Source organism: Equus quagga, chromosome 12, assembly GCF_021613505.1.
Source record: "Equus quagga isolate Etosha38 chromosome 12, UCLA_HA_Equagga_1.0, whole genome shotgun sequence".
Taxonomy (NCBI): Eukaryota; Metazoa; Chordata; class Mammalia; order Perissodactyla; family Equidae; genus Equus; species Equus quagga.
Window position 1 is genome coordinate 66,966,478 of NC_060278.1, and position 27,534 is coordinate 66,994,011.

The 27,534-nt window shown below is 37.6% G+C and overlaps 1 protein-coding gene across 6 annotated transcripts in view; it reads left to right on the forward strand.

The window, feature by feature from the left end:
• RALGAPA2 (Ral GTPase activating protein catalytic subunit alpha 2) overlaps nucleotides 1-27,534 on the forward strand; it is a 323,368-nt gene that overhangs the window by 120,995 nt on the left and 174,839 nt on the right. For all 6 annotated transcript variants that reach the window (XM_046679548.1, XM_046679547.1, XM_046679546.1 and 3 more), the window contains 7 exons: nucleotides 4,479-4,613; nucleotides 6,118-6,215; nucleotides 10,963-11,053; nucleotides 12,755-12,931; nucleotides 24,650-24,843; nucleotides 25,897-25,995; nucleotides 26,228-26,383. In XM_046679548.1, coding sequence (XP_046535504.1) covers nucleotides 4,479-4,613; nucleotides 6,118-6,215; nucleotides 10,963-11,053; nucleotides 12,755-12,931; nucleotides 24,650-24,843; nucleotides 25,897-25,995; nucleotides 26,228-26,383 — 950 coding nt within the window. The remainder of the gene's footprint in view (nucleotides 1-4,478; nucleotides 4,614-6,117; nucleotides 6,216-10,962; nucleotides 11,054-12,754; nucleotides 12,932-24,649; nucleotides 24,844-25,896; nucleotides 25,996-26,227; nucleotides 26,384-27,534) is intronic.

Sequence of the window (27,534 nt, forward strand, 5' to 3'; positions counted from 1 at the left end):
TGCAAAGGATAAAGGGACTTGGTGGTATATGACTTTGAGAACAATCTGCTGTTCTATCTGTTTCCTCTGACAGCTACAGTAGCGAGCTCCTCCTTAGTCTGATGCCATTTGTTCTTTACTATTAAAAGGATGCCATTGTCATTTGTGACTGTCCTATCAAGAGATTTGGCCAAGAGCAAAGCATATCGGTCCTCAGTTTTAGATGATAAATTCTTCACTGGTTGAGGCACTAGAGTATTAAATTTGTGCTCCAATTTAAATCCTAGAGTGTTGGCATACCTGGCTAACCTCTTGCTAAGTATGGGTATAGATGGGTGTATATCCACCTGTACATAATAAGCAGACACTTTTAATGTTGACTTTCTGGCCACAAGTTCTTTACTATAAAAATGATTGTACTTTTCTTTTCATTTGTTAACATTTCTTGTTTTTGTTTGTAATCTATATGACTAATCAACCAACCAAAATTGTTTTAATAATATAAACAATAGAGAATTACTTACCTTCACCTGCTACGTATGTTATTCTGATCCCTTTGGGACTCTTCATTTGGTGGCAGCAGAATTTTGGGAAAGTCACACCACCTCTATTCCATTAATGGGAAGAGCTACATAAACACGCACATGGGAGGCAGAACTGGCACTTTCAGTGATTTCTCTTTTTCTCCTTTGTGAGAACAGTTCTTTACAGCTGTTTTGCAGTTTTAACTGCTTTTACCTTGGGACATTTATCAGTCTGTAGTGTTTACAGGCTGTGCAGATGGTAGATTTTATTTTTCTTTCAGGAATATTGTAAAAGTAGTAATTAGAGGACCAGTGATCTTCTCTCTTCCTGCAAGAGACTTAATGGGACCTAACGGAAAGCCTCACTCAGCTTTCTCTGCCTCATTCTCCACCTTCCAGGCAGTTGCTGATTGTCAGGACCTGGCTGTTGTCAGGGTCTGGGCTGATTCACCTTTGGACCTGTGGGAAACCTTAAGATGTTGAGTTGATTTTCATCTCTGGCATTTTGTATAGGGTCAAGTTGGTGCCATGCACAATGCTTTAAAAGTTAGGAAATTACACTGTTAATTTCGCTTATGCAACCTTGTGTGAGGCGTAAATGAACCCAGAACTTTGGTAATTGAAGAGTGAGTCTTGCTCCATTTGGATTAAGGAAGCCTTAGATTAAAGAGTGAAATTGCTTTGAAAAATAGTGAGACATATGGAATAAACAGAATTTTCTGAAGAGTTTACACACTTAATTTAATTTAATCATATGGATTCTTCTCTCAGTGGGGAAAAAATGAAATTGAGTAATCCTTATTTGATCATTTTTCTGGTGTTTTGAATGGCGCTTTAGAAAGCAATGATTTAGTAATGGTGTTGTGTAATTTATACTATCGAGAAGCTAGAAAGGTAGTGCTTTTAAAATTTGAATTATTGGGTTTGCTATGCTTGAGAGAAAGTGAATGATTTGATGAATCTGAGATAGAATTTAGCCCTCTGAAGTGATTCAAACAGAAATTGTATGATATTCAAACAGAGAGTGCCTTAGACCTTCCAGAATTTATAATGTAATTTTTATGTAACTTAGATTGTTGTTTTTCTGTTTTGAATATCAGATAATCCTGTATCTTAATATTTGCATAATATTGTTAAAATGGTTTTAATTTGTTATGAAAGAGTAATGGCTACAGCTGACACTGTAGGCTGGGAGCAGCTTTAACATTAATTGCTTTCTTAAGAAATAAAGAGCCAGCAGAGGGAGCTCAAGAACTGTTTAAAAAAATAGGGAGACCGAAAAGAAAATGTTTTTGGTATTTGTTCATTTACACAAATCATATATTGAGTATATACTTAGTACAAAGTGTGAGAGAAGGCCAAGAAATGTACACTTACCAATCAGGAAATTGTGTTTAAATTGTGGGGTAAGGAGAATTTAAAATTCTTTTTTCACACTGTGTCACGTAACAGTCAACTGCAGAAGAGGCTCAGGGCATTGGTAGCACAACAGCCCTAGCAGCACACTTGACACACTGACTCTCCCCTTCCTTTCTCCCCCTCATCATGGATCCTCCCGCTCTCACCACTTCCAGTGAGTTCTACAAGCTTGGACTTTCTCCATGTAAGTCCCTACCAACAGTTTTACAAAAACAAAGGCTTAGAGCTACGTTAGGCCAGCCTGTTGGGAAGGCAGACCAGCTGGTGGTGGCAGGCTCTTCGTCCGTCTGTTGTGTTGAGGGCCAGTGGGGACACTCGAATTTAGAAGCCATGATGCTGTGGCTGTATTGCATCCCGCCAGATGGCAATGTTCTTTATCTTTAAAAAGATGCTGCCAGTGTTGGCTCAGCTCTTATTTGTTTCTGCTCATAGCCCAGAAACCAATATCTAACGGTTTTTGGCATGAAGTTGAAGTGAATAAAGCCCACTCTTCCCACTGTCCATAAAAACTGACACTTGCCAATTATTTTCAGGGAATTAGGAAGCTCTTGGGCTCCCTCTACTGATCTTGGGTTAACAAGTAGGTTCATTAACAAATATAAAGTCTTCCCGGACGGTTTCAGTGTTTTGCATAATTAGAATAACCAATGAAAGAAGACAGCCAAATGGGGCTGGCCCCATGATATTATCTGGCTTTTGTTGCCTCATGCTGAAGAGCCTAGAAGCAGACCTGTGAAAAGGGCCTAGTCTAAGCTCTGGAATGAGTGGATAGATCACAAATATGTACATATGCCTTGTATTTCTCTGTGAGGAAATGAATGGTTCTTGGCTATTCATGACACGAGAAGAACAAAGACTACCTGGGAAGGAGGGAGCTTTAGTGGGTCTGTCTGCTTTTGCTACCTGGGCCTGCCTTTGCTTTTATCCTAAGTTCAGCTTCCCGTCAGTATCTAAATTTAGATTATGGCCCCGTATTCTGAATTATAAGGGAAGGAACACACAGATTTCATAGTTCTGAGGTCTTGTAACTTGTATCAGTGTACTTGAAAATGGGATTTTAATTTGGATAGTAAAAATAAAGCAGCAACCCTTTGTTGAAATCCTGTGTATTATACTTAGAATCTTCCTACATACAACTTCTTGGTTAGGGTGAGCTAGCACTTTCACATGTAGCTTGGATTAAAGGGTTATACAGAGTGTGGCACATTGACAGCGAGTCTCATTGCAGGAATTGGGTGACACTGCGAGGTAAGATAATATAGGCTGAATTTTGATCACTCTCTTTTTAGAAGGAGTGAAACTTTAGCTAATTAAAATTTTTGGAAAATATGATGTTATAGTTATATGGATGTAAAGTTTCATGACTACATGAGTGAGTGTGGAGTCTGGTGAGGGATTCACACATGGCAAGTCCTGTAGGAGGGGTGCCCAGGCAGCATGGGAGAGAGGGGAGAGGGAACAGATCTGAGGTTGGGATAGAGGAGTGAGCAGCAGGAGGGAGAGAGCAGCAGATGCCAAGTAGGCTAGGATTGCTGGAGACTGACGTGAGTGAGAGCTCCTTGTTGGGGGTCAGATCTGTGGGGCGAGGTCAAGGAGAGCGCTGTGTGCACTGTGAGGAGCACAGGCGACTGTACAGTGAAGGAGAGCCCCAGCAGGAGAGCAGTGGCACAATAAGATCTTTATTTTAGAAGGACCTCTCTGGGACCACAGAGCATAGGGGGTGGCAAGAAAAGGGGGACAGTGACCAGTTAGGAGGCTATTATAATGACCTAGGCAAAAGATGATGCAACCCCAAAGCTGTGATTCTAGAGAGAGAGGGTGGGGTGATTCTTCCAGTGCCTTGGGTTGTCTTTGGAGATTAAAATGAACCGGGAAGTTTAGAAATGAGCTAGAAGGGGACTCATTCTCTAGGAGAATATGGTTGGTAATAATGCTGGCTGAGATTATCCAGTGGTCAGTACTCAGCTATGGTTTTCTATTTTATGACACATATGTATTGATTCTCTAAAAATACCAGTGAATCATTTTTGTACTTTAGTGACTAATTCAACATTGCATTTGGTGATATAAACCATTAAATAATTATAATATTGTATTTTGGACAGCTGTGTGTTTATCTGTTAAAAGGGATAATAGAGTTGAAATTCCCATTTCTTTTTCCTTAAGCATGTGTGTGCTACTTTTTCTCTCCTCAAATGTCAATTGCCTATTCATGTATCTCCTGATCTCTCTTTCCTTGGCCTGCCTGTCCTCAAAATTCCAAATGACTTGTACAGTTCTCGAACGTTTCTGGGGCTTTTCTCTTCTTTTTTTCTTCACTTTGATTGAAAAATAAATGCTTTCTAGAACTTAAAAGGAAAATGTATTCTTGGAGTGGAATATTACTGTTAAAAAGTGTGGAAAACTTTATGATGTAAATGCAGAATATCTACCTGCATAATTTTTGTGGAAAAAAGTATCTAAAACTACATTTTTAGAATCAGTGGTTTTAAGTGGTGAAATTATTTTTAAAAATCTTGAGATTCATCCATGCTTGTTTTGTGTCCACACCCACAGAAGTGGAAGAGTGTCAGCAGTTGGAAAACGCACCCGCAGTTGAGTCTGGCCGCCTGGCGGCCGAGCAGCAGCAGCTTTTCCGGAGCAGCAGCTCGCCTGATGTCGCTGAGCCCCTTTGCTCAGACTCTTCTCAGGGTACGGAGGGGCTCCAGTCACCAACACAGTACTGTAGATTCTGACTGGGAAGAAGCTGCGTGCCATATTGCTTTCTACATTTCTTCCAACTCTATTTCAAGGAAATTTATTTTAGAAGTTGATTGCAAGCATAGATTTCTGACAATGAGATATTTTCACTATTTTACTATAACTATCTAAATTATCTATACACATGTGCACGTTTTTCAAATGTGGCATGTTTGAGGACTAGAAAGAAGTTCACAGTGGCTAGAGTAGGTGGGAGGCAGAGAATGTTACACCACAAGGTCAGGGAGAGCAGCAAGTTAGGCAGAAGGCAGGGCGGCGGGATAAGGAGGATGTGGAGAAGGGTTGTGAGTAGGCATAAAAGTTATCAGTGAGAACAGAAAGCTGACCAGACTGAAAAAATTTATTCGCGGCTTGTAGACTCTGCTGAGGTTGAAAATTCCAAGTTGTAACAGCATTAATCTGCGTGGTTTCTCCAACAACTTTCAGCAACAACCGGGCATGGAAATCAAAGAGGCAGATGGTGAGACTTGTAAACAGTGAATAATGTATTTTACGATGAAAGCACATGTTTAAACTGTGTCTGGTGTCAATGAAGTTACTTAGTTTTAGTTTCATGAGTTAAGTAAGAAATAAACCAACCTTGTTTATCAACAGGTTATCTCATAGTTTTTAATGTCGAGATCATGCTACCTCATCAAATGAAAAGGGAAGGAGTCCCTCTTAGAAATCCTCTTGAAAGAAGAAAACACAGTAAAAAATAGTTTGAGAAATGTATTATCTGAAATATTTTCTCTTCCACAAAACGTTTTGTAAGGTTGTTGTGATTTTTCCCCCCTGAAATCTTTGATAGAATCCACCAGTTGCCTGGAGTTTTCTTGTAGGACGATTTTAAAATATCATTCAAATTTAAAAATCATTTTAAGACTATTCAGATTTTCCTTTTCTTATTTTGATTTGGATAAGTTGTATTTTTCTAGGAATTTGTTCAGTTCATATATTTTTAAAAAATTTGTTGGCCCCAGATTATTCACAAAATCGTCTTACGATCTTTTTATGTTTGCAGGCTTTGTAGTAATAACTCCCTTTTTTATGACTGATGCTGGTTCCCTGTGCTCCCTCTCATCAGTCTTTATTCTCAGGCAATACTGAGCTGCCTTCCTGCTCTCTTCCTGTCAGCTCCCCTGGCAAAATCAGGCAGCTGTTCTCTGAGATCCCTTCCCCACGGCCCCCAGGACAGGTCTTGTTGCCCTCGCCTGTGCTGAGTGGACCCATTGGCTATAGTGAGTGGCATTCAGTCTGCCCTCTGAGGAGTTCTTTGAGGGTCAGAGGCTGGGGCTATAAAGTAGACTTAGCCCACAGGCTACCAGTTTGTCGATCCCTGATTCCTGTGTTTACATGTCTTAGGATAGCTAAATTTAATAATTACCTATCTATAAAAACCTGTTTCCAATTTTGCCATCTGAAATATTCCTTCTCTTGATTTTTTTCCCCAAAGCTCTAGGTCAAAAAGTAGAAGATGGAGAGAATTTGAGTTCTTCAGAGCCTAAGCCTGTTCAAGAGGATAAAGGACATGTGAAGAAAGAACATGAAGGGGTAACAGTAAAATGTTTTCAAACTGCATCAGTTTGTCATTAAACATATAAATTAGTGGCACAATAAATAAATTTATTAGTGGCATTGATGCATTCTTTAAAAAACTTTTTCCGTTTAGGTGGGTTATAAGCCTAAATGGCCTTGAGATCTTTTAAAGTCATGCTTGCTTTCTGTGTAAACTTACAGTCCCATTGCAAAAATAGAAAAAATTAGCATGAAAATGGAATTTACCACCTGGTCTGTATATGACACCCTGTTTTTAAACAGGTATCCTTGCCTGTCAAGTGTATGTTCAGATTCCCTGTTCTCGACGTCGCTTTGGGTGGTAGCTACTACCTCACAAGAGTTGCTAGATAAGTGAGTTTTTGCAAAGATCTGTCATGGGGTTCTTTTTTAAAAAAGTGTAAAATAACATTTTTTGTTTTTTTAAAAAACAAATGTAAAGTATTAAGAAAATAATTTAAAAGTAGCTCATAACTCATTCATGCAGATAACTCCTATTTATTCAATTTTTAAAAGTGTAGTGTAAATAGAAAACTCAAGCATCACAGAAAGGTACAAAATAAACAGAGAAAGCCTCTCCCTATTCCTCCCTACCTGGAAGATGACCAGTGTTAAGTTTCTTCTGTCTTTATTTTTTAAAAGGACATTTACTAGCTTATATGTATGTATATTCTGTATATATGTGTTTATTATTTGTATTTTTTTAGCAATCAAATAAACTCCCACAAACCCATCACCCAGCTTAAGAACTAGAATGTTTCCAGTGTTGTTGCTTTGGCCTGTAAGTGCCTTCCTTGTCCCCTCCGAGATCTGCATTATGTTGGCTTTGAGTTTCTCATATCCTTGCTTTGCTCTAGAGTTTTGTTCTATATGTGTATATTTCCTAACAATATATCCTTTTGTTTTCCTTATTTTTAAACTTTATAAAAGTGGTATTATTGCTTTGTTCATTCAGTTATGTGTTTCTAAGATTCATCCATGTTATGGCTTGTAGCCGTAGTTCATTAAGTTTTCTCTGCTGTATGATATTCCACTGTGAATATTCCACAATTTATTTTTCCATTCTCTTGTTGAGGGACATTTAGATTGTTTCAGGTTTTCTTTTTTTAATGGAAAATGCAGCTACTATGTACATTCTTGTATATGTTTTGTTTTAGGTTTTCTCTATGGTGGCTGTCTAAGAGTGAAATTAATGAGTCATAGAGTAGAAGAATGTTCTTCTTTACAGGACAATGTGTGTTTTCCAAGGTGGTTGCACCATTTGTATTTCTGCTAGCAGCGTACAAAGAGTTCCCATTCATCCACGTTCTTGCCAACACTTTCTATTGTCAGATTTAAAAATTCTTATGAGTCAAGTGGATGAAAATGGGATTCCATTTTATTTTGCATTTCTCAGGTCTCTAGTATAGTTTAAAATCTTTCCATGCTGATTGACCATGTGTGTTTCATGTGTGTCTGATGTCTTTGCAATTTTCCTATTGATTTGTTTGTCTTTTCTCTTTTATTTGTGTTAATTCTTTATATAGTCTGAATACAGACCTATTTTGGTTATGTTTCTGGCAATTATTTTCTTCTAAGGTGTGCCTTATATTTTCACTTTCTCTACGGTGTCTTTTGATGACAGAGGTTCTTAATTTTGATATTCTTGATTATCAGTCATTTTTTATGGTTAGGTTTTATGAAAATTTTAAAATGCCAGTTCTACAGGGATAAAAGTATTACCTTGTAAGTGTTTCAGTTTTGTTCTGCACATTTAAGTCTTTCATCTGTCTGGAATTGATTCTTACTTACAGAGTGAGTTAGGGATCCAGTTTTATTTTTTCCCCACGTGGATAACCACTTGTCCTAGGTCACATTGTATCTATTTTTCCTTCATTGATCTGAAATGCTACCTTTCTGTCATATATACTGTTTTGCCAATGTGTAAGGCTTTATTTTGTGCTTCTTATCTTGATTCATTGGTTACTTTGTCTCTCTGGACAGTATACCATCTTAATTACAGTAGTTTCCCCGCTTCTTTCCCCCTTAACTTCTCCCTTCTAAGGGAAGCTATTTTTCTGCTATCTTTTGTCTTTCATGGTTGCTATTGAGAAATGGTTTTTCCATCCTATTTGTTGTTCCTTGCTGTTGTCTTTGTCTTTCAGTTTCACTACAGTATATTTAGGTGCATTTTCCTTTGGTTTATACGTTTGTCCTTTTTTGTATATGCTATGTGACATGTATTCGTGAATGCTTGTTCTTCTATTGTTTCTGGAAAATTTTTTGTAATAATTTCTTCAAATATTTCCTCTTCTTTGTTCTCTCTGCTCTTTCCTTCTGTGATTCTGGTTAGAAATATATTTAGACTTTCTCATTCTGTCTTCCATGTCTCTTAAGCCCTCTTTCATATTTCCCATTCTCCTTGTCCCTCTGGGTACATAGATAATTCGTCAGATGAGTCTTTCATTCAGTTCAATATTTTTCTCTTTAGTCATAGATGATCTACTGTTTAATACTTCTATTGAGTTTTTTAGTTCAACAATTAAACATTTTGCTTCTGAAAGTTCAGGTTAATTCTCTTCAAGTATATCTTGTAATTTCTAATAATCTCTTGTTGCTTCCCCATTTTTGTAGTTCCTTTCTTTTATTCTTTTAAAATAGTCACAATTTGCAATTCTCAATTCTTTATCTGATTATCTGAAATTCTTGGGGGGGGGGTGGTTCTAAATGTGATATTTGTTGTTTCTGCAACTCTTATGTATGCTGATTTATTTCCTTTGGTGTTTGGTGATCTTTGATTGTGAGTTCCTAGCTGGCTGATCTCAATCTACAGTACCCTGGATATCTGAAGTGATGGAGTTTCACCAGGACAGGATTTGCATTTGTTTCTTCTGGGAACCATGGAATGCTACTTTAATCCTGGGGTCCTTTTGCCTCTGACAGTGATAATATTAGATTTACCCTTACAATAGCCCTGGTTTCTGTTCACTTTTGGGGACAGAGGAGAGTGTGGATCACTTGGAGGTTTACTTTACTTCCTGTGAGCCTCAAATTTTTGTGTAAGATCTAATTGTATAGCTGGAGGATATTTTGTCTCTCATATAGTCAGAAGCAGAACCCTGCTTTTCTATTAAGGAAATATCCTGGGTATATTAGCATTATCATGTTAGATATATCATCCTTCTTTAAGGCTGAGTAATATTTTTTCATATACTGTTAGTCTTCTAAATATTTTATTCATCACCTACTTCTGTGTTTTAGCTTAATAATTATTCTATCTTTTATTATACATTTTGGTCCCCCCTGTTCATTTGTTTGCTTGTTTAATGTTCATCCCTTTAGTTGGTTCATTGAATCCCAGGGTTTTTATGCACTCTGCACTGGAGGACCTTAAATTTACACCTTCATTCCTGCCTTTATCCTGTTCTCGCCAGTTCTGGATTTTTGTCCTCCGCTTATAGGACATTCTCTTTGGATATTCAGCCCAAAGATGAAAAGTAAAATTTCAGAAACTTTCTTAAGTTCCTTTGTGTGTTGACCTTCCTTCCATCATCACCCTCATTCTCATGGTCCCCTAGATTCATATCATTTTGTGATTTAATTTTCTTCCACTCTCATTTACAGCTCTTATATAAGCTCTCATATAAGCTCTTGTCTGTCCTTCTGCAGCATTTTCTTATCTCTTATTCTCCTTTTCCACCATCAAAAGCGTTGTCCACTCATCCCTGAATCACCATGACAGTTCCATAGCAATTTTCTTCTTAACTCTAATCTGTCCCACAGATAACTGACTAGACTTATCTTTCTAGTTATGTTTTTTAATCACAGTAAGCTATTGTCTGGAACATACAGTTGCTCATTTTGTCAATATTGGGTGGAAATTCCTAAGCCTGATGCTGAAGGCCCACTGGCAGCTGCCTCTTTTGGAAGGTGGTCGACATTTTCTTCTTATCATTTTCCCTCTTTACCTGACTATCCTGCATGGCCTGCTATAATCAGCTTCTTTTCCTGCACATAGAACTTGCTGATTACCACTCAGTGCTTCCTGCCTTGAATCCCTCCTGCCTTCTCTCTACCACTTCATGTCTTGCCTTCTTGAACAGCTCTCCTGTAACTGTGAGCCAATTAAGGTAACGCTTTATTCTGCATACCTATAGAGAGAGTTTACGTGCATATTTTGCTTATGTACGTTGTAATCATTTTGTGTAATTTGTGTATGTTTTGTCTCTCCAAGCAAGTTATACATTGTAGAGGATGCAGATTGCCTCCAAGTTTTTCATTCACTGTGTTTAACACAAGGTCCAGTGTTGAGCAGTGTTCAGGAAAGTCTGTTGCACATTTAACAAGGAAGGCCCTGAGTGACCTTTAGAAGTCTAGGTGGAGTTTATACCTTCCCTGCCAGCACACTCACCGTTTGTGAGTAATTTAGGCCTTCTCGAGACCTGTATTCACTATATACCTGTGCTTAAGCAGAATAAGGAATAGAACTTTAAAATAAAGTATTTCCGTATAATTTGGCATCCTTTCTCAGTAGACCAATTCAATTGGATGTCATTTAAGAATGCAGAAGCCATAAATTTCAGATCTTGAGTAATTTATGATTCAATTATAGTAATTTGTGAACACATATCCTTCAAATGGAAAACATCATTCGATTTTTTGTTACTATTTTTCTATTTATTTAGAAATGTGAACTAGAAACTGAACAATATTTTAAAAATTAAAACTTTCCTGTAGCAAATGCAATATTTGTTTTTGTCTGAAGATCTTAGTTCGAAGAAGCAGCAGCCCTGCTGAATTGGATTTAAAAGATGATTTGCAACAGACGCAAGGAAAATGTAGAGAAAGACAGAAGAGTAAGTTCCAGGAAATGTGGTCTGTGTTCATCCAGCTTCAGAGCTCCTGTATTTTGTTTTCCTTTTACTTTCTAACTTGAATGATATCTTAGTATCTGAAGAGACATGGTTGTGAAATGTGACATTTTTATTCCTGGAATCCCAGGATTGATGGACGGTTAGCCTACACATAGAATAGAACAGTTCCAGTCACTCACCTGTACATTAAAGGCCTGTCTTTCCACCCCTGGGCCTTTCTCTAGGTGAGAGGCACAACCAAAGTTGATGGCTGGGTGAGGAGACCGACCCAGAAGGAAAATGATCTTCCCTAGAAAGTTCCCATAGACTAGCAGCAAAAAGCCTCAGAAGTACATTGAAGTCAGTAGTATAAGTATTTAAAAAATAAAATTTGATTGGAATCCTGTGACGTGTTATCATATATACTGTAAAATGTAGCCCTAATACTCTACTTCCCTGAAGTAGGTGCCCGGCCACCTCCTTGTCGGAGTAGCATAGTAAACACCCCTGCAGATCTAGGATGGTTCTGCATGGAGTGCAGAGGAGCTCCTCTTAGGCTCCACCTTCAGCCCCTGTTGGCTTAGAGTTCTGTGCCAGATGAAGTTAGAGACCTTACAGGTTGATTACTAGAACAACTTTCAGTTTATCTGCTAACTGGGACAACTTTTAGTCCTTTGCAAGGGAAGAGAGGACAGGAGACTAGAAGCAGCAAGGCTGGCGACTGTCACCAGCAGATAGAAAGAGCAGCTGGGGGGCTAGCCCCATGGCCAAGTGGTTAACTTCGTATTCTTCACTTCGGTGGCTCAGGGTTTGACCAGTTCAAATCCTGGGTGTGGACATGGCACCACTCATCAGGCCATGCTGAGGTGGCGTCCCACATGCCACAACTGGAAGAACCCACAACTAAAATTTGCAACTATGTACTGGGAATTTGGGGAGAAGAAGCAGAAAAAAAAAAAAGAAGAAGATTGGCAACAGTTGTTAGCTCAGATGACAATCTTAAAAAAAAAAGCAGCTGGAACAGTGAGCACACAGAAAGGGGAGACACGTGGAATTGTTATGAAGTAGATAGAAGACTTTGAGGAGTAGACTGGCTCGGTCTGTTTTGTTGTCAGACTAAATAGCCCTAAAAGACTGAATCGTCTTTGAAAGCATCATTGTATTATGACAAATTAGAACTTTTTAGTGTTTAAAGGGGAGAATTTCTGTTGGAGGAAATCTTCTGCATGGGCCACTTCATCTGCCAGTGATCCTGAATGATTGACCCTGGGTTTAGGTCTAGACATTGAGGTCAAGGAATAAAACATCTTGAGGCTCTTCTGGCCAGCAGAATAAACTTGCATTTGTGGTGGAATAAATTCCCACCCTCTTCCTTCACCCATCCTCATTTTGTAGTTGAATAAGTGGCAGGAGAAAACTTAACGACTTGATGTGATCTTTTGGGTACATGGGATAAATGAGCTGAAGACCCCTTGAAAAGAATGCCTCCTGAGTGATATGTAGTGGAGCTCATGACTACTATTAATGCCCTGCACTTGAAAGCTTTGTTTCATTGACCAGGAACCCCAGACAGGCACCTTTTGAGCCCCTATTCCTGAATGACTCCTGCTGTGTCAGCTGTTTAGTTACTGTGTATTGGTAATTGTGAACATTCTGATTCCCAGTTATTAGTTATCTCAGACTTTGGTTCTTCCATTGTGCCAGGTGAAAGTGTCAGCAGTGACACAGCTCTGGGCTATAATGGTGAGGCCGAGCTGTCCATGAGCCCATGGCAGACCTATGAGGAAGACCCAGAACTGAACACTCCTACAGATGTTGTGGCAGACTCCGATGCCCGCCATTGGTTACAACTGAGTCCCACCGATGCTTCAAACTTAACAGGTAACTGTGTCTTTGAAAAGTAGGCACCAGTATTAACCACTAGGAGATCCCAGAGTTTCCTAGTTGCAAGAACTTCAGGGTTCCTTTAGCACAATGGTGATGGAGGTGCCGCCTCCAACCAAACTGGCATGGCAGCCCCAGCCACTTGTTCATAATTAGTTCTTAATTCCCAGAGTCCTTTTTGGAAAGGGTTCTAAAACAGTGGCTGGATGTGGGCAGAAGTGTGCCATGCCGACAACCACTGTCCATCATGGGAGGAAGTGCTGATATTCGCGCCAAGCTTTTGCTGTCCCTGACCAAATTTGCTTTACTCTGGAAAAACAGAAGAGTGGTTTATCCAACCTACGTGTGCCATAAATCCAGGATAAGTTAAAGAGTTTGAATAGCTTATTGATTAATATTTTCTTTAATTTTTACTGTAAAATATTTGATACATACAAGATAAGTTGCGACATATACATAAGTTATGGGCCATTATAATAAAATGAGCATCAGTGAGCCTACTACCCACCTTAAGAAATAAAACACCTCCCAAACCAGTAAGGTTCTTGAAAGCCCCTTCTCAAGTTCCTTTCCTTTTCCTATCATTCTGTGATCTTATGCCCAATTTTTTAATATAATAATTCTCTTGATTTCTCTATAGTTTTACCATATATATCTGATCCTCAATAATATATCTTTTAATTTTGGTCTTAAACTTTTGAAAAATGGTGTCATATTTTGTAATTTTTGCAACTTTCCCCCCCTGAGTATTGTATTTCTGAGATGCATGAATGGACTACAGAACCAAAGTTTCTGGGTCTCTATCTGGGCTCTGCCAAGGAATTGCTGGGTGACCTTGAGCAAGTTAATCTCTATCTCTTTCTATTCCTTTTTTGGAAAATGGGAATACTAATAGTCTCTGTTATAGGGTTGCTGGGGGAATAATGAGTGAACACATGAGTCAAGTGCACTGAACAGTGTGTGTGTAGGAAGTGCTCTGCAGTTTTAGCTATTCACATGCACACACATGCACGTGCACATTGACTGTGGGTAAGTGAACCTCTCAAAAGCTCAGCTCCTTCACCTGTATGACAGGACTGATGAGAAGGGGGACACCAAAGACAGGTGGTTTTTTATTTTGATAGTTGTCGAGAGAGACTAGTGTTCTGAAGAACTCAGTGTGGGAAATGCTGACCATAGCCAAGTCCTTCCTGGTCCACCATATCCATGCTTACATACAATATCTTTTATGAAAACAACAAATTAGCCCATGTTGAGTAAAAAGTGTTATTAAAATGCTAAAAGTTAAAATTATAAATAAAGGCTAAAAATTTTACCTTAGTTCTTTTTAACTAAGCAAACTTTGGTTTCTATTAATTATGATATAAAATTTAACCAGTCTTTGATGTTTTTGGAAATCCCTGATGGAGTAACATTAAAACTTCATAAAATTTACATAGAAAAATGGTATTAGATAAAATCTTTTATGTATGAGATAGTTAAGACCAAGAAGCATGATCTTAATGTGTGTTTAATGTGTGCATTTTAATTAATTAAGAGTAGAATAATAAACAAAGAAAAACAAACCAGTCAGCTGTATGTGAGTAATGTATTATTGCCTTTGTAGTGCTGTCTTTAAAAGACAATGGACATTTTTTGGTCTATGTATTCAAATCTGCCCATGGTAGAAACCTTGCAAAGTCAATGAGAAAATGATTAACAAAATCGTGTGCTTAGTTTGATAAATTATTGGGTAGCAATTTATGCTTCTCAAATTTTTGGTTCTTTTAAAAATGATTTAAAATTCTCTCTATATATAATGATGTGTAGATACATATAATGATTTTGAATAATAATACTATAATTTATAAGAGATTTAATAGTTTACAAAGAACTCTAAGGCATCCTCTTTGATTCTGTATGGTAAACAGGCCAAGTCTTACAAATTCTGTTTTAAAGATAGAGAAACTAAGACCCAGAGAAATCATATGGTCTAACTAGAAAGTAAGTGCCAGAGTTGGAACTGGCTTCCACAGTGTGTTGACTCCAATTTCAGTGTTATGTCTACTCCTTTCTACTACGTTGCTGTTAAAATTACAACTGCAGACCCCTTTAAACTATTTGAGAATCATTAATACATTTATGGAATAAACGGCTTCTTTGGGTCCAATATACAGATTATCCAAGGGGAATCCTCATTATGGTACTATCAAAGGCAATACTGAATTTTTAGTAAGCTGAATTTACTTAAACAAGAACTAGTTTTAATTATTTTTATTGAAAAGAAAAAAAAATTGGGTGATTACTTCTTTTGTCTGTCCTTTGGAAAGATTAGTTTTGATCCCATTTCAGAGTATGCATGGGACAGCTCAATTGAATAAACTTCTGTGAGGTAATTTTATATGATGCACTCTATAGTGTGATTAATTCCTCCAAATACTTAGTTCTTCTTTGAAATACTAGTATAGAGAATCAGTACGCTCAGTTCAATAGTTCATCTTGTCATCTGTGAAAAGGACAAACTGTAATATGATAAGGTTTAAGGATTATCACAGTTCTGAATTTAACTTTCTGTTCTTAAGAGAACAATTTCTTCGTAAACGTACAAAATAAAACTTGTGTGAGCCTAATCTTTAGGACATGCAAAGAGACTGATCAAACAATTTGAGTGTATCTCTTGTTTCTCATTGAATAATCCTGCCAATTATCAAATGCTTAGAATAATAAACTGCTTGTAAAATCTTAAATTCCTTCATCACTAGCAAACTAACAGTTTAGTTTTATATTTGCTTTCTCATTTAAATCACTTCACGTTTGCTGAAAATAGCAGCTAAATTTATTGCACATTATTTCAAAATGTACCTGGGATTTGTCTTAATCAGGTATGGCAAGACATGCAGACATGAAAATGATTGTCATGAAGGAAGAAGTTTATACTCACAGGTCCCTAGAAACAGAGGCATAGCATGCCGTGCAGGGAGACCACATGGGGAAACACCAAGGCTGGTCAGGAGGCAGAAGGAGAGAGGGGAAAACATGGGGAACAACGTTTATTGTCATTTCCCTGGGAAAGACAAGGCAGAGCAGGCTAAACAGATTTAGGATTGGCTAGTTTGAATAATTTCAGCAGACTCTGGAGCCTATATAGATGCTATCCCTGGTTGCCTGGTACCAGACCCTGGGGTTATTAGGGCAGGGGGGTTGGGGAGGATGTTGGTTTGCTGTGTAGGCACTAGATAAAGGAGGTAGTTGGGAGGTAAGATTGTGGATTGCTGGGTTTACATATGAAAGGCACACTTCCCGGTGAGTTGTTTGCTATCTTTAGGAATTAGCATACTTCCCGGTGAGTTATTTGCTATCTTTAGAAATTAGCTAACCCTGGGAAGGGCAGTCCTTTTATTGTCAAGGAGGCCCCAGATGCAAGAGCATCAATATAGAAAATAAGAAAATATAGTTAATACATACATAAATTTTGTTCTGTTGAGGTAATGATTTTGGAGAAGGGAATATTTATGACTCTATACCTAAGAATCAGGATTGCTGTTGACCTTATCTCTTATTTAGCAAATAAGCTTACAATCTAGAATACTGATTTTGTTGCTGTAAGAAATAAAAAGATGAATAAACCATAGCCACGATTGACTTAAGAGCTTAGTAAGAGGGCAGAAGATAAGACATTTATGCTGATAGCCACAAATAATGTGATAAGTGCTATGTGGTTTATTTAAAGAAAGTTTTAACCACAGGGACAGACAAATAGACTAAAGGAATGGAGTAGAAAATAGATACTGAATCCACACAGGCTTGGAGTTGTGATAGATGAAAGGTGGCACTCCAGATCTGACAAGGAGAGAAAGTGCTGTTCAACAGATGCCAACGGGACAAGTATTTAGCCATATGGAAAAAAATGAAATAGAATCCCTACCTCACTCCATGCCCACCGTCAATTCCAGATGGATAAAATCCTTCAATAAGAAAAGGAAAATTTAAAAACTTTTGGAAGAAAATATCTTCTAAAAATATGTTTGAGACCTTGGATTAGTGAAAGTTTTCTTAAATGAGACTCACACACAAACAAAGCTACCCATAAGAAAGGTATCAATCATTAATTCAACTTCAGTATAATTAAAGCTTTCTTTTCATTATCAAAGAAATCTTTAATAATTCCATGGGTTAAGGGCCAGCCCGGTGGCATAGTGGTTGGGTTCGCGTGCTCCGCTTTGGCGGCCCGGGGTTCACAGGTTTGGATCCTGGGCATGGACCTGGCATTGCTTGTCAAGCCATGCTGTGGGAGCATCCCCCATAAAATAGAGGAAGATTGGCTCAGATATTAGCTCAGTGACAATCCTCCTCAAACAAAAAGAGGAAGATTGGCAACAGATGTTAGCTCAGGGCCAAACTTCCTCAGGAAAAAAAAAAAAGAATTCCACGGGTTAGCAGAACCCTGAAGGGTAAAAGCCAGTTTTGGTGTTCTTTCCTTTCCAGATTCCTTTCAGATCAGTGCTACATTTTAAGATAAGATTCAGTAAGAAATAGTATCTACCATTTTGGTTTAGTTAGGAGAGGGTCAGTGGTTTCCCACCACTGGAATATAAGCTTGTGGGGTGGGGGGTTGTCGTCAGTCGTGTTCCTAGCTGATTCTTGGCTCCTAGAATGGTGTCTGCATGGCCAGAGAAGAACATTCAGTAAATACCCAAATCAATGAATGAGTAAGCTTTAAGCTGTAGGCTATTGTTTTATTTAGCTAAAAACAGCAATTAAATTTTAACCTTTTTTTAGTAAAAAATACGTAAGATTCAGTTTTAAAATCTCTTTAGTATGTTTGTCACAGCCCTGCCTCCAAAGATTGTTACAGAAATCCTTTTACCACTTCTGCTTTTAATTGTAGCTGTGCACATGAGTTGCATTCACTGTTACCTGCCACCAAAATGGTTTTTGCAGGAGTGGTTTGTCGGTGTTCTCTGCCACTGTACACATTTTTGGCATTTTCACCAAGCTTTGAAGGCTTTTGTCTGCTTTGAAGACATGAATATTATAAAGAAAAATAACAGTAATAACTATCACGGGATTGGTTGCTCACCTTTAGAATCTTTGAAATGAACCACGTATGTCCCTGGAAAGCAGATGAGGAAAGAGAGGACAGTCAGGCCATAGTGGTGGTCAACAGAACACCAGCCTGGTGCTTCTCTACTTTCACCATCAAAGTGTGTGCTTGATTTTTCTGGTCCCGCAATTAAGGTGTTTCAACTGAGCCTTTGGGTTTGTGCCTTTTGTTTAGTTTTTTTTTTTTTTTTTAAGATTTTATTTTTTCCTTTTTCTCCCCAAAGCCCCCCGGTACATAGTTGTGTATTCTTCGTTGTGGGTTCCTCTAGTTGTGGCATGTGGGACGCTGCCTCAGCGTGGTCTGACGAGCAGTGCCATGTCCGCGCCCAGGATTCGAACCGACGAAACACTGGGCAGCCTGCAGCGGAGCGCGCGAACTTAACCACTCGGCCACGGGGCCAGCCCCCCTTTTGTTTAGTTTTCAAATCAAAAGAGAAATTCATTTCCAAAGTGCCGGCTATGTTTCTTCAACATTCTACCAAACCTACATAAAATTGCAGTCATGTGAAATCATGATTTGGTCACAAGTGCCTGTTTTACCACTTACCAAGACTTATTTCATGGCTAAAATCCTTTGCATATTTTCAATGTTCTAAACTTTAGATTGCTCTGTTAAAATCATGTATGTGATTTGAGAAAGATGATATAGTTGTATTTGTTTGCAAGACTTTCCACTTTAATAAAAATTTTTATATGCCCCTGTAGCATTTAGTAATAATGAAATGAAAAGATACTAGGCTAGCATACTAGCCTGCTCATGAAAAAGAAAATAAACTAAATATTTGGCAGTTTTAGGGTGAACATGAAATTTTCTGGAATCTCTCAAATCCCCATTTTTAATTAAGTGCTGCTTCACTGAGGAGTCATCTACATGTAAAATGTCAGCATCTGTTCTGTTACTTATGCCATCAGTGGAATAATTTTGGACAAAAATATACAACTCAAAAATTTTTTTTCACAGTAATATTGAGTGTGCAGTCATTTCAAATACTTCTAAAGACTCAACATGTTTTGATAATGTGATGAAGGATGTTACCTAGGATTTTATCATTGATGTATAAATTTTCCTGAGAACAAAGTAGTATTGAAATAGATTTTCTACATGGGATCTTTGCATAACTGAGAATGTATTAGTTGGCAGGTAACAAGGAGGTGCAGGTGATGAGATACGTAGCCGATGTTTACTTGGAGTTGCTACTCAAGCAAGTTCCAGCATGATTGGAACATTGGGGGCTAGTCTCTGTTTTGGATGGCTGCATTTGGGGGATGGGGATAGGGGATGAAACAAAGCTGTAAATCATCTAATCCTCTTACATTTTTTTACCCCTCAGGGGATTAAAGACATCATGGCATTCTTTATGAGAAGACTAAATGCCATATTATACTTGAGGGCTTATGTTGATTTATAAGCATTATTTAAAGCTTCAGCATACCCTCTCAGACTGACAGATGCTTGATACTGCACTTATTTTACAGATCAAACATTAGGAGGACAAGTCACTCTTCTGAGGCTTGATAAAACTCAGAGAACCCAGAAGGCTCATAATTAAGCTTTTGTTCTCTATACCTCTTGTCTTTCAGGCACAGTGTGTAGGAATTCCAGCTCAGATTATAGCTGCACATTTTAATTTGTCTTCCCAATTCATTATATGATACTTATGTGTGAAATACAGATAGGCTTTCCTCTAAGAAGGAACATGCTCCTGTGTTTGGGAAGGCCTTTCCGTGACACTGTGTGCCATCCTTACTGAATCCTTTGTTTCAGGGTCTTGGGATCTTTCTATAACTAATATAGTAAGCTGTTAGCATCTGTTGTAGGTGCAGTGTTGGAAGGATACAGAACCATTCTTGGATCTGCCTTGGCTGCTTGTCACATTCACTCCTTCTTGCTCCTTGTTGGCTCTTGTCATTCCTCTTCTTGAGTTCCTCACTTCCATAGATTGTACTTCAGTTTCTTTGATTGGCCTTAAAAACACCAACAACATATATACTCAAAATGACACTCAGTGAAGGTTGGTAGTTGCCTAGAAATCAGTCTCTCTTTATTTGTGTGGGGTGAGGAATAGAACTTTGAGAAAGATTACATTAATAACAAAGGGTATAAGGTAAAGGAGATTAGTGGTGGAGGTGGAATACAACCCTTTAAACTCCCTCCAAAGATTCAAAAGAGAAGCAAAGCAAAGGTGACTTAAACAGAAAGCCTAAAGTAAGGTGTTGGAAATAAAATCAAGTAAATCAGCAACTACAATAAATATAAACAATTTAAACTTGCAGTTAGATTGAAGAAATAAAATCCAGCCATATGATGTTTATAAGAGGTACCACTAATACATAATGTATAGGGAGATCCTAAGTGAGTAAATAAGAACATTGATAGATATGAAGAAAGGAAGATAGATCACTGGTCTACCTATATCTATGTCAGTCACATAAACTTTAAAGCAAAATCACTTATTAGTGAAGCAGTAATTCTGAATTTATAATGAACTTCAAAGCCTCCAGATATATAAAGTGAAATTTAGCAGAATTACAAGGAACTACTGGTAAAACAATAATCATAGTAGGACATTTTAATATTAACTCTCATTAATTGATGAGTTAAGCAGAAAAAATGTTAGAATAGGGAAGACTTACACAATACAATTAATCTTGATTGAATAGAGATATGAGAGTATATATATATAAAACTTTGAACTTAATTTAAAAATATGTGTGATTTTTAAATGCAATGGAACACTTACAGAAACTGACCAATTAGATTGTTAAGCAAGTCTCAACAAATGTCCATGATTTGAAACTATACCACATTCTGTGAATGTGATGAAATAAATTAAGAAGATAAGAAAAATACATTAAGAAACTAAAAACCACTTCAAATAAGGTTCAAAAAGAAATCAAATTGTGAATTAAAAAGTATTTCAACCTGAACTGTAGTGAAAACTACATAGCAAAAGCTCTAGAATGTAGCTGAACTTTATGTGAAGGAAAATATATGGCTTTAGGTGTTTATATTAGAAGAGAAAAATATTAATCTGTGTGTCCGAGTCAAAAAATTAGGAAAAATGGCAGAATAATATATAAAAGTTAATAAAAAAGGACTTATAAAGCTAAAAGCATATATCTATAGAGTAGGTTACTTCAATAGATTTATAAAATAAAGTACAATTCTTAGTTTTACTGAAGCTTCAAATAAAAGAGAAACTATCTTTTCCAACCTATTCCAGGCACTAGAAAGAAGGAAAGCTCCCTAACTTCTGTTATTTACCTTGTGATATCTTGATAATAAAACCAGACAAGGTGAGTATTAAAAAAGGAAAATTAGGGTCCAGTCCAGTGGCACAGCGGTTAAGGTCAAATGTTCCGCTTCAGCAGCCAAGGGTTTTGTGGGTTTGGATGCTGGGTACAGACCTATGCACTGCTTATCAAGCCATGCTATGGTAGGCGTCCCACATATAAAGTAGAGGAAGATGGGCATGGATGTTAGCTCAGGGCCAATCTTCCTCAGCAAAAAGAGGAGGATTGGCAGCTGATGTTAGCTCAGGGAGAATCTTCCTCAAAAAAAAACAACAACAAAAAAGGAAAATTAGAATCCATCTCACTTAAAAGCATATAATAGTAAAAATCCTAAATAAAGCGTTAGCAAACAAAATCCAAGAATACTGGAAGAAGTTCATACATTAGAGCTAAGAAAAGTTCGTTTCAGAAATGCAAAAGCAAAAAATATATATAATAATCCATCATGAGAAAAACATCAGACAAATGCAATTGAAGAACATTCTACAAAATATACAATCAGTACTCCTCAAAATTGTCGGGGTCATCTAAAACAAGGAAAGTCTGAGAAACTGTCACAGCCAAGAGGAGGCTAAGAAAACATTACACTGAAATGTAATGTGATATCTTGGATGGAATCTTGGAACAGATAAAAGTCATTAGGTTAAAAGCTCAAGAGATCCAAATAAAGTATAGACTTTACAATAATGTTTCAATATTGGTTCATTAATTGTAACAAGTGTACCATACTTATGTAAGATATTAGTAATGGGGAAACTGGATGTGGAGTATATGGGAACTCTCTGTACTATCTTTGCAAGTTTTTATAAATCCAAAACTGTTCTAAAAAATAAAGTTTTATTTTTAAAAACGTAATTCAGGAAAAAGTTGTCAAATTTAAAATAAATGCATTAAAACTAAAAATGATCAAATAAGAAAATGAAATAATTGACTTTTAAAAATAAGCTAAAGAAATGACTGACAGAGGCGTTTAAAAAATCCAGTCAAAGATAGTAGAATGGACAAACACAGATAGCCCCACTTGTTCCCCAAACCTCACCAACACCACATTAATGGCCTTATGTTAAATTAGACATAATCTACAAGGACAAAGATGGCAGGAAAAACGATAGTAGCAACCAACTGTTAAAAGTTCCAAACAGATGACGTGGTAAAGGAATCAGCAGACCCAAGAACACTGAATCCTATGTCAGTCGTGGGAAAGCTAAGAAGCAACCTGACTACAGTTATTGTAGGTTTCCTAAAAGGGTTAGAAAATTGCCCATATGAGATGGTAGAAGGTAATGGGCTAAAAACAGGAAGACTGTTTGTTAAGTCTATTTAAGTAATTAAAACTTTACCCTAGAAGATGGAGAGAGTAAATTAGGAGGTTTCTAGCCTCCAGTCACCAATGCACAGCCCAGTCTAGAGGTGTAGTCTTGAAAACAAAGGGACTAAATTAGAGTTTGCATACTCTGAGCAGGATCAAGTCTTTTTCCTGGAATTTGAGTTCTAGGAAAAAACCCTAAAGATACATATGTCTGAGATTCTCCAAGAATATGGTGAAACTCACCAAAGACCATGCCTGTGGACTAAGCTTCCATTCATCTCTTTTGTGGACTGTTCTTAAATATGAGCAGATAGCCAAAGATCCCCAGCCATTTGAAGAAGACACCTAATATGAAAATATGAGACAAATATGAGAATATAGGGGTGAGGTAGGGTGGACAACATCTTAAGAGACTGCAGGAAGAAATAAAATTTTAAAAGCTGTTAATATCTTTAGAGAGAGAAGATTAATTGCATCCATAAAATGAGGACCAAGAGTATCAAAATGGACTGAGAACAAGAAAGAGATTTGGGGTATTAAAATATGACGGCAGAAATAAAATCAAGTTAATGGATGGATTGGAAGACAAAGTTGGAGACATCCACTTTGCATTTACAGAGTAGAACAAAGACCAAAAACATGAGAAATAAGAGTGAAAAGATCAGAAAATAAGGACCTGTGTGAGACATTGAACCTCAAATAGAAGGTCAAGAAAGAGAAAAAATGGAACTAAAGAACATGAAATCCTCATGTAGTTGACAAGACCTAATGAGTGCCAAACACAGTGGTGGAAAATGGATAATACCCAGGCCCATCATGAGGTTTCAGAATACTAGGTGTAAAAAGAGGATACAAAAATTTTCCAGAGTTAATAACTTTTTATTAAAATATTTCAAGTGTCAGAATGCTGCTGACTTTAAAATTACGAGGGAAACTATAGGAAAGTGGAGCAAAGCATTTCCTACACAGAATTCTATACCCAACCAGACTAGGAATCACAAGTTAGGGAACAAACGTTTTCAGATACGTAAGGACATGCCTGTCTCTCAGGCAGCCACTAATTGGATGTGGTCCGAGAAAAAGGAAAGAATAAGCAAAGAAATGATGTATGCCATTTTGTGATTCTAGTCTTAAAAAAGAGAAATGTAAACATATCACATAAAAACCTGCAAATGAATGTTTATGGTAGCTTTATTTATAATCACCCAAAGCAGGAAGCTATCCAAAGGTCCTTCAGTGGGTGAATAGATAAACTATGATACATCTGCAAAACGGAATATTGATCTGCAGTGAGAAGGAACAGACTGATACGTCTAACCACATGGATGAATCTCAAATGCATTATGCTAAGTGAAAGAAACCAGACAGAGAGGCTACATACTGTAGGATTTCATTTATATGACATTCTGGAGAAGGCAAAACTATAGGCACAGAAAACAGCAGTGGTTGCCAGGAGCAGAGAATAGGGGTAGGGGCCTCACTATAAAGGGGCACAATTGTAGTGATGAGACTGTTCCATGTCTCAATTATGGTGGCAGTTTATAGTGACAGTTACATGATTGTATACACTTCTTAAAACTCCTTGAATCTAAAAAGGATAAAATATATTGTAAACAAATTATACCCAAATAAACCTGAGTTAACAATAACAACCACCACAAATGTCGCTTTGGCAATGAGACTTTCCCTGGTTGCCTGTTTTTCACGGCCTGGCTCTCTACCCATGCTGCTCACCGTTCTCCTCCTTCCCCACCCCTGTTCTGTAAAACCCTTCACAGGGTCTCCAGAAACTGTTTTTGTCATCTCTAGGTGGTTGCCCTTTTTGTTTGAAGAGTCAAAATCATTTGACCTCTCTTCATTGATCCTGCTTTTCTGTCCTTTCAAATTATCAGCCATTTCACACTTTTCATCTTAATTGGTTTACTCTGAATACTTAAATTTTCAAACATAGGTAATTTGCATTAAAGAAGACAGGTTGTGATGATGGAATCAAGGTTGTGTTTATGGGGTTGGCATGTTTCCCTCCGCAGATAGCAGCGAATGCCTTGCAGATGACTGTAGCATCGTCGCTGGAGGGACCCTCGCTGGTTGGCATCCAGACTCGGCTGCTGTGTTGTGGAGAAGAGTCCTGGGAATTCTTGGAGATGTGAATAATATCCAGTCACCTAAGATTCATGCCAAGGTTTTTGGCTATCTCTATGAACTCTGGTACAAACTAGCAAAGGTACGTCCTGCTGCCACGTCACCTTCTATTCTAATAGGGAAAATTAATTTATCATTTCACATAAAATCCATGTTGCAGTTAGCTGCTGAACATATCCTGGAACAAAAATTAGGTGATTAGACAAAGTACATTTCATTATCAAAGAATAAATGATAGTACTACAGTTTAGTCGTTTTATAAATGCAGAAGTTATTTCATTTAATGCATATGTAGAATATTACTACAGGATGTTAAAGAATAAGGTGTTAAGTAGTTTTAGTTACTCTCTTTATAAAAATGATACTGGTTTAATTATACAAAATATGAAAAATGTAGAAAAATAGAAGAGAATTAACATCACCATCCCATGGGGATAACCAATATTAATATATAGTCTTATTTCTGTGGATAAATACATTTTACAAAAGTATATACAATTTTCGTTCTGGTTTTTGTTTTTGTTTATAACAAAAACGTTATTACAGGAGCTGGCCTGGTGATATAGTGGCTAACTTCGTGTGCTCTGCTTCAGCAGCCTGGGGTTCGCAGGTTCAGATCCCAGGCATAGACCTACACACTGCTCATCAAGCCAAGTTGTGGCAGTGTCCCACATACAAAATAGAGGAGGATTGGCACAGATGTTAGCTCAGCAACAGTATTCCTCAAGCAAAAAGGAAGATTGGCAACAGATGTTAGCTCAGGGCCACTCTTCCTTGCCAAAAAAAAAAAAAAAATTACATTTTTCTTCAAAAACATGATTCATGTTTATACAGTATAACTTGTTAAACCATTCCTTATCATTTTGAGTTCAGGACCTCTCCAGGCATTAACATTCAAGAAAAACAATGCTCTAGTTTTGTGTTAAATCTAATATCAGGTACAGTAAGTCAGGCACACAATTCAAAGGAACAGGAAATCTCATGATAAAAGAAAAACTTGTAAATATTATAGGTTCTCACTCAACTTATAAAAATTTAATTGGAGGCAGCTCTTTGCCCATGGGACACAATATTGAAGTATCATTGGGATAAACTGTATAATTCCTTCCCTAAAATTCTCCTCTCTGTGAATTAGATACGGGATAATCTAGCAATAAGCCTGGATAACCAGTCTTCTCCATCTCCCCCGGTCTTGATCCCACCGCTCAGAATGTTTGCATCATGGCTTTTTAAGGCAAGTGAATATGTGTTTATTCCTTTATTGTAATTTCCTCTTCCTTTCTGAGATTGAGTTTAAAATATGCAATCGCCCAAGACTGCATCTTTCAAAGACAGGCTGTCTAACTAAAGCCAAGGTATCCCACAGCTCCATAAACAACTCTTATGGAATACTGAGAAGTAAATGAAATGCTGAAATGCCCTGCACCTGGAGTTGGTTAACTCTTTAAACATCATCTCCTTGGCAGGCGACAACATTGCCAAATGAATATAAGGAAGGCAAACTACAAGCCTACAAACTGATCTGTGCCATGATGACCCGACGCCAGGACGTGCTGCCAAACTCGGACTTCCTGGTGCATTTTTACCTTGTGATGCACCTTGGATTAACCAGTGAGGATCAGGTATTCTGTGACTCCTTTATCATGGTGGTCCCTTATTTGGAAAGTGCATTTCACACTTTATAGGTTAAATTGAGGTTTATGAAAATACATTAGAAAGGTTGAAATTCTCAGTAGTTTCAACTCTTGCACACAGCAACAACAGTGGTCTTTCAAAAATGTAAATCAGATTTTATCACATCCCTGCTTCTTCTCCCCACTGACTTTGCATTGCACCAACCAGATTTGAATTTTATTCCATGGCCTATACAATTCTATATGATCTAACCTCTGCCTGTGTTGTCAGCCTCAAAAATGCTATTTCAACCACTTTTTCTTGGGATTCTACACTAGTTAATATTTGAAGAAAATTATTCTGGTCATTTAATAATGTTTGAAAACTATTTTTTTAGGAGGTAAGATGTTTTTGTGAATGACCTCACCCATGAATCAGGGGTCCCGACATTACTTGATGAGGACCTATTTTAATTTATCCACCAAAAATATGATTTGTGGTTAAGCTGAAGCAGAAAGACCAAAGGAGCCACTAACGACAGCCCCTCATTGTAGCCCCTGGGTGGGATATGGCCAGCCCCTGGGCTCCTCCCTTGAGAAGACGCCAGCCAGTGAGCAGAGGGTGGGAAAGTGGGACAGGGACACTCTGACTCTTGACTTGCTGTCTGAATATCAAGCAGGCAAATGATGTGATTAGTTTATACTTCACAGGGATTATTCTGGACACTGTCTGGAGGATGGATTTGAAAATCTGACAGTGGTAGGATAGAGTAGGAGGGTGGGCCTGGAGACAGATTAGTTAGGAAGTGATTAAATGAATATGGATTTAAAAAATGATGAGAAGTAAGATGGTAGCATTGGAGATGGGAAGAGGAAGGAATAGGAAAAATTCAAGAAATTTTAAGGCATTTACTTTTATCACGAGGTCTTCTTTAGAAATTAGAGATATAGAGAATGTTTTACAATTTACCCTTTAACTTGTAGATACTTAACAGTGAACTTGAATCATTCATGAACTACCAAGTAGCCGTCCTTTCTGTGTTTCTCTTATCCTTTGTATGATGCAGACGCACAGACCTTTTGATACCCCTGGGGTACATGTAGGAAGTCATTCTCCTGATTGGCCAGCTTTCCTTGGCTGCTTCAGAATACACTTGAAC